General features: G+C 34.6%; 1 protein-coding gene across 1 annotated transcript; it reads right to left on the reverse strand.

The window, feature by feature from the left end:
- Positions 1-661: 661 nt before the first annotated feature.
- LOC113673865 (RING finger protein 122) lies at positions 662-7,677 on the reverse strand. Its single transcript, XM_027190320.2, has 6 exons — positions 7,580-7,677; positions 5,737-5,876; positions 3,961-4,030; positions 3,477-3,524; positions 2,744-2,823; positions 662-2,557 (listed from the first exon to the last, which is right to left on the reverse strand). The coding sequence occupies exons 2-6, from the start codon at positions 5,841-5,843 to the stop codon at positions 2,437-2,439; spliced, it is 426 nt and encodes a 141-aa protein (XP_027046121.2). The 5' UTR covers positions 5,844-5,876; positions 7,580-7,677; the 3' UTR covers positions 662-2,436.
- Between the last annotated feature and the right edge of the window lie 319 nt (positions 7,678-7,996).

The following is a 7,996-nucleotide window of genomic DNA, read 5'->3' on the forward strand; positions in this document are numbered from 1 at the left end:
GCTTTTAAGGAAACCACAATTTTCAAGCATTCTGCCTCCCCTAAGAACACAGGTACAGATAAGGGTATCTGGACAATTTGCCCCTCAGACAATTCGCCCGGACAATTAGCCCTCAATTTTTAGACAATTCATCCCCAATGTGAAAACACCAAAGTTACTGATTTACAAAAGAAAAAGAGAGCACAACTGCTCTAGCTAGCCAGTCAACTGAATTGTTCGTGTCAATTGTGGATGAAACAAGATTATCTACAGTCAAATTTATAAGTCTAACAAATGGCAATCACATTCTCTCGCATCTAAAACCAAAGAACTGAACACGAAGCACCATCTTGTGTTAATGCGATTGACAATCGATATATCATTTTGGTTTTGGTTACCTTGAATAGTCAAGCTTTCTTTTTCTTCCAAGAAATAATTACTTTGTGACAAAAGCTATGTTTTCTACAATAATTAAGTTGTCTTCACATTGGGGGTGAATTGTCTAGAAATTGGGGGCTAATTGGCTGGAGGGCGAATTGTCTGACATTCCAGATTAATAACAGTGAACTGCTACCTGACCATATATTGATTGAGGATAAGGAGGGGGAGGCCTGCTATGGATTACCCTGCATGCTGCATTAAGAGGAGTGCCTTCATCCTCAAAAACTGAATAACAGAAGCATTGGAGGATGGACACACTTGGCCTGAAACTTTATTACATTATAAAAATTAACACTGTAAATCAACCTTTGTTCTTCCCACCAAGCCACAATGTCAGTCCCCCCTGTCAATTCCTTCACTTTCCCACCCCAAGCACATACCCAAGTACAAAATAATAGTGCTAACAAAAAAGCTCAGAAATGAGGTTCACTTTATCAGTCCAGTATCCTAAATTATGGCCATTGTCATGTGTGGTATAAAAGAAAACAATTTTTAACTGTTTCACTCCCAAGATTTAATTATCAATTCTCATAACTATTTGCTCTAAATTTCTTCTAGAAGAATTTGGAGTTTAAAACAAAAAAGATCTCCCAGTTGAGATTTTGCTAACTTCTCCTTACCTATCTGCACAAAAATGTATTGATATTAAAAGAAGTTCATTTTTGGTCAGTCCTTGGAGTGTATGGTTAAAGGGCCCAAATACTTCATACTGAAACACATGCTGTAAGTAAATAGCTAATAGTAGATACTGAAAATACCAGATATTTACACTGTAAAAAAAATTCAACATTATTTCTTATGTATTGCTTGTAAGCTGAATTTTTGACATTAGAATCACAAACAATTCATTAAATTCATATAAAATGTAAAAATTAAATCTAGCAAACTCCATATAATTATTTTTAAGTATATATTATTTGTACACTTACAGACCACTTTAATAACAGGATTCTTTTTATCTCCTTTTACCCAATTTTTCAATAAACATTAATTGAATGGCTAGAAGACAATAGAACCTGCATTTCAATTGTTTCTAAGGGCAAACACATTTTTCCAGTATTATAAACTCATTGTACTGCCATACAGTTTAGCACAAGGCTTGTCTGTAAATCAGTTGAAAGCTGGAAATATATGACAATTTTATCACATCTCTCAGTTAGTATGAGCAACATGATTGGTCAATTTAGTAGGACATGTTATATCTCTCGGTTAGTATGAGCAACACGATTGGTCAATCTAGTGGGCCATGTTATACTTCTCAGTAAGAATGAGCAACATGATTGGTCAATTTAGCTGACCATGTTTCACTGTACTGCCCACAAAAGTTTGTTTGAACTGAAATCTTCCTTACTCTATTTCACCCCAGAGAAATAATAAATATCTTACCAACTTCTAAACCTTGTTTTCCAGGCGTGTGCTATGAGTTTCAGTACCTTGTTTCTCCTGCTCAGATTTAAGGCCTGCATGCTTACGCTTGGGCTTTAACTCAGAGCAGAAAAAAATTAGTCTGAAACCCACATTGCTGACCTTGAACTTACTTAGCAAGATATATTAAATAGTTAAAAAAAATTAAAATGTATTGTATTACAATTCCAGCACTTTGATTTGTTTATAAGTAATGGTACCTCATCTCATTTACTGAAGCCCAAAAATATGGTCCTGGTGTGGAAAAAAGAAATAACCCTTTTACATTGTCTGCAGAAAAGTTTTGAGATATTTCCTTGAGTTAATGTCACAGGACTATTTAATTGCACTCTCTGTCCTTGGACAGAGATAAGTAGAGTCAATTCAGCGGTAGGTACCTTGTTGGCCAGCAACTCATTAACTTATGCTTACTCTTGGAAAAATAACTGTTAAAGATCACATTCACATTGTTAGTCATGTCAACCTTAACGTCACCAGCAACAGTCGTTTACCTATGTCAGAGACATTTAACTTTGGAGCCTGTTGTGTTGCTGCGGGATGACTTTGACTTGTTGTACTCATTACATTTGATAAACATGGGAGTCAGTCTATTCATATATCCAAAGGATTTGGCAGTAGTGGGGTTCTCTCGCCACCATTGTTATTTTCATGTCTGCAGTTCCTCTGACATATGGGACATGTCTCTTTGATTTCCATCCACTTCATTATACACCTGAACATTTTAAACAGCAAATGTGTGTGAATGGATAATGATTGTGAAACTTAAAACATGTATGACTATTGAAATGGTTACACTTTAAAGTACACCCAGGTAAAATTATAGAGGATCAGGAGTACTAATCTTCAATGAACAATAAAAGAAGTTATGAACATGAGGGAAAAACTAAAATTGACTCACTTGTGATGGTAAGCATGGCCACATCTACAAATGCTTATTTCTTCTTTGTGTTGGAAATCATCCAAACAAATTGCACATGTCTAGTAACAAATAAATCTACTGTAAGAAATTCTGGAGAAAATGTAAAACCTGCATCTACAACCAAAGGACCAGGGAAATTTAATTGTAACAAGGAAATTTATAAGATCATCAAGGCACACAGCAAGAAAAGAAGGCTTCTTTGAGTGTACATGATGCACTGTACTTACATATTAAGTATTAATTAATACATCAATAAACTTATTAATCAACTTATTTTAACTACTTAATTTAACTATTTTAGCTAATTAACTTATTTTTAACTAGTTATAATTTGTCTTGAGTATACTCCTGTAGCTCTTTGCCACATTTCCCCATAATACAGGAGGCGAGCGTGGCCTAGTGGTTAGGGTGCTGCACTTGTAAGCCGGAGGTCCCGGGTTCAAGTCCTCCTCCCTGCCACTGGATGGATTTGTCTTCGGTGGCCCCGAATTCAACTCCTGCACGCTTTGTAGATAGCCAACTGGTCTGCCTCCTACCAGTTGGGGTTTTTAACGAGTTTCTGTTCATTTACGATATTTGTTTCCTTATTTACAGTGTCCCCAATTAGCACAGCAGTGCTAAATACACTGACACTTAAATAAAGTTATTATTATTATTATTATTATTATTAATACAGACACCAGCTGGCAAATATCTTAATTTATAGACTTACATCACTTTTCAATGAAATTTTCTTCAACCATTTCTTCCTGTAATTTCCCTTTGAATCAAAATATAAAAAAAATCCAAGTGGTGAAAACAAAATCTATGAATTTCCTTTGAAAATATGAGAACTGTTGATAAGTATCTGCAGCAAAATCTTGTTCATTTTTTCTACAGTTATCAAATTTCAAGAAGGCGCCATATGGAAAAGAATAAAATTGATAGACAGTATATTAACTCTACAGCTACTTAGAATACAAGAAAGTGATTTCTCTTTTTCTGCTGGGATTTATGACTCATGCACTCTACTCCTGGGCCATAAATCTCTGCAGAAAAAAATTGTTCCATCACTAACAGTACAGATGAGACTCAGTTTGTGAGAGGTATACTCTTAATGTACATTCTGGCATGAGACACCACACAACTTATATACTTAATATATAAAGACTGATCTTTCAAATATCTCAATTAAAACCTAACAGACTGTAACTTACCCGCCTCAAACCATCATATCTGATTCTTCTGGGAGATTCTACATCAATATCATAGTCATCCCTCATTGTCCTTTAAAAAAAAAAAAAAAAAAAAAAAGAATGATCATTTTCATATGACATATCACTACCACAGACTACCTCAGTCTACAGGAGAATGTTCCTTAATTCTTGCACTGCAGATTCCTTTAACCTCTACCACTAGAGCAGTTTTCAAATTAGTATCAAAGGCATTCTGGGATGGCTTTGGTTTTGCTTTACTTCGCTGAAGGACTGGTGCAGAAAACAGGCTCTACTATGTCAATGGACCAATCATAATCTAAAACCTATTGTGCCCTTGTCACTGCTATTTGCTGCCGTTGAGACAGTTTGTTTCAGAGTTCACTTTAAGTTCTCATTGGCTCCTTGTATTTTTTTCCTTTCCTTTGATTGGCCATTGTGAATACTTTAGTTTTGGTTTTAAAACAAACAGTCTTCATGTGCTCCATAACCATAAACACTTGCACCAATGGGCTCTGTGAAGAGTTGTCTATTTCAAGGTCTACTCAAGGAAAAGAGATGGGGATGCTAATTCAAAACTCAATTAAAGGCAAAATGCAAGTCCTTATAATAATAATAATAATAATAATAATAATAATGATGATGATGATGATGATGATGATAACTATATTTAATCAGGAGAACACTGATGAGTTAGGAAAGCTTATTACAAAAGTGTGCATGAATAACTAAACTAGAAAATAAATCTATATAATTTAATATATACAATAATATAGGGATTATTAAGCCATTATAATTGCATTAAATCAAAAGAGTGTAATAATAACAATAATAATTCATGCACATGAGGTGCAGTTACAAATTGGATCACCTAGTTTCAATTTCTTTACCTTGCTTCTGAACTATTGCCCAGTTTCACTGAATAAGTATGTGCAGAATGAATCTCTTTAGTTACCAATGAAACTAATAATACACAGGGTTTATTGACTGAAATCTGAATAGCTTTGTAAACCAAATGTACAGGTATATCAACATTTGAATAAAGCCTAATAACCCTTTCACTCCCAAGATCTGATTGTCAATTCTCCCCTCTGGCTGCTGCACATTTCCTCCCAAATTAGGTACAAATTTGGTGTTAGATGGAGATAACAACTTCTACTTGATAAGTTTGAATATTCTCATGACCTGTTTGCTGTATAATGTTTAGATATTATAGGGAGAAGTTACATGTTAATCACTTTTGGGAGTTAAAGGTTTAATTCAATTTGTAAGGTAATACATATAGTTCTATTTTAATTATTCTTAGGGAAATTTTCTTTCTCCTGCCCATGAAGTCTTGAAAATTATCCCCTTACTCACTGTCCCATTTAAAAAAAGGGAAAAAGTTTGCAAAGAAAAAAATACCCCTGCAAGAATAAATCTGGAAAAATGTACTTCCTTAAACTTTTCACTCCTGAAAGTGATTTACATGTAACTTCTCCCAATAATATCCATACATTACCCTAAAAAAAGGTTATGAGAATACTCAAACTAATCAATCACTCCCAAGCACAAGTTATCTTGATCTAACAACAAATTCTCCGTATGAATTTAAAAGGAAATGTGTAGCACCTGGTGAGGAGAATTAACAATCAGATCTTGGGAGTGAAAGGGAGTGTGCAAGGGGGGTAGAGGTTAGTTTACACGTAATTTTGCAGTTGGGAGAGCCCTGTCCAATAAGAAAAATTCCTGTTGTCAAAGATTTGCCTACAAATATTAAACTATGTAACTATTACTTACCTCAAAAGATAACAGCAGAATGCAAAACAGACCCCAAGAATAAGGAAGCCAATGAATAAAATGGGTAGAAAGAACAAATCATTCAGGGTCAAATTGTGGTCAGTCATGATCTGCAGTGGATCAACATCAGCAGTTTTACCCTGAAATAACACAAACACAAGTCTGGGAAGACTAAAACTACTCAAAAGGTGTCAGTCAGTACAGCTAACTGGCTCAGGACCAGTTTCTTACAAGTTTATCCAGTTAATGCTCTTGAAAATCTGTTTTTTGTTTTCTATGTTCAGCTGAAAGACTGAGATATCACATCTGGTTTCTTCAACATATCAGACACAATGTGTCAGTTTTTAGAAAAATTTGGCTATCCTGTTTCTGGCATTTAAGTAAATGTCACAAAAGGAAAAAACAGATTGAATTCCATTCACCCTCACATTTCAACATCTCAATCATTTGTTAAATCAACCATTCTTAAAAACTTTAAATAACTTCAAAATGATTTCCAGACTGGCACTACATAACATGGGCAACTCTATGGCCAGAAGATCAATACAAACTATTGATCAACTGGAACTTTCAAATGCATGCAGGCATGATGCAAAACTTGTCCTTTCATTCAGAATGTTGAGAAAATATCTGAACCCAAACAATCTGTTAAGATTACTGATCACTTCATGTGTACCTCCATCAATGTCATCTATTGCATAATTAGCACTTATTGCAAAAAAATATATACATCATTGAAACAGGAAGACGATTTTGTGATCAATTCCTTGCACCTTTGCGACACAGAAAGGAATGGCAACGGTGCACCCAAAATTCAAATCCAGGAAACAAATTATATTGTGTTAGGTTTTTAAAATAAGACCTCTAATTGTATTCTTTTGATTTAGATTTTGCCGAATGGTTTAAGGCCCACTCTGATGCCACCAGATCGTTTGAGTACCACCCAAAATACTCATTTACCACATTCATGCCACATTTCAGTCAATCCCTTTTTTTATGCCTCACCAAAAAGTAATTTATCAACCTCAAAGCCTATAGTTACTACAATCAAACTGAAGACTACAAAAATGGAATAACACCTCACATATGACGAATTAAACTTTAGATATTTTAACTCAATACACTGTTGATACTGATTCGAACACGAAAACACCGCAAAATGGAGACAAGACATTGTGTGGTGTTATCACTGATTCTCATTAGTGTATTTTTACTTGTACTGTTTCAAGGCGTGGTGCAAGTCTTCGTATCAAGATTTCAGTAATGCATGTATTAAGTAACATCATTCTTTTCAATCGATTACCATTCTCGTGAATTTATTTGAGTGAAGATCTAGATTGTTTAAACCAGTTGCTATACCGATGAACTTTCTTTTTTTAACCTTCTTTTCTATAATTTGTAGCACAAAACGAGATACTGCTTCATTTATTGGAAATATCGATTTAAAGGTCCAAATATAACCTCCGATATAGAGCTATATATAAACATGAGATGCAGTACACAGCACAAAATTTGCGTACTACGTAATTTAGAAATCGTATTTCGTTCGCCTAAGTTTTGCACCTTTCTTGTGGTCAGATTAGATTATCCTGTCTCTTATGAACACCCTATTTCTAAAGACCAAAAGATCTAACTACGATTTGAAGCTTGAATACCACAAGAGGTTGCAAGTAGTTTTGCTTACAGTTTCAATACCCATGGGATTAATTGTTGCTGTTTGCATCAAAACATTGTGTGATGCTACATTCAAAGCATTTCTACACCTCTATACAACAGAATAACCAAAAAACCAGCTTTAACTGAGTCACATAGAATTTAAGGGGAAGAATGGAGTATCACTTACTTGGTTTAGCCATACTGAGTAGAGAAATGACTCACACTGCTTTACTTCTTCCTCCAAATTCGAAAGAACAACGTTTTGTGTTCCTTCCCGACGTTCAAAGGGATCTAACGACAATCTAATGACAATCACGGGAGGCCGGGGAGGGACGGGGAAACTTTTGTACTCGTCGAACTGAGGGATGAATATTGAGTGATAGCGTCGTAACGATATTTTTGATTGTAAATATTTTGAACAGGAGCTGATTTTGGATATGATATGCTTTTTCTCCTTTAGCATCTAAAAGAAATATCATTTTCCTCTACCGTGATACATCATTAAAAAAAATGTGACGTGAAAGGTTAATATAGGGCGGTTGTAAATTTATTATTAATTTATAACGAATTTGCGCTTTTTTTCCCTTATTAATAAACAATTAAA

Source organism: Pocillopora damicornis, chromosome 2 (assembly GCF_964200805.1).
Source record: "Pocillopora damicornis chromosome 2, jaPocDami1.2, whole genome shotgun sequence".
NCBI classification, from domain to species: Eukaryota; Metazoa; Cnidaria; class Anthozoa; order Scleractinia; family Pocilloporidae; genus Pocillopora; species Pocillopora damicornis.

Excerpts from the sequence above, each read along its gene's own strand:
- LOC113673865 (XM_027190320.2), bottom strand. The coding sequence starts at position 5,843 with ATGACTGACCACAATTTGACCCTGAATGATTTGTTCTTTCTACCCATT. Across the intron at positions 2,824-3,476 it reads AAATTTCATTGAAAAGTGAT|ACATGTGCAATTTGTTTGGA; the intron begins GTAAGTCTATAA and ends ATTTGTTACTAG. Across the intron at positions 2,558-2,743 it reads GGCCATGCTTACCATCACAA|GTGTATAATGAAGTGGATGG; the intron begins GTGAGTCAATTT and ends TAAAATGTTCAG.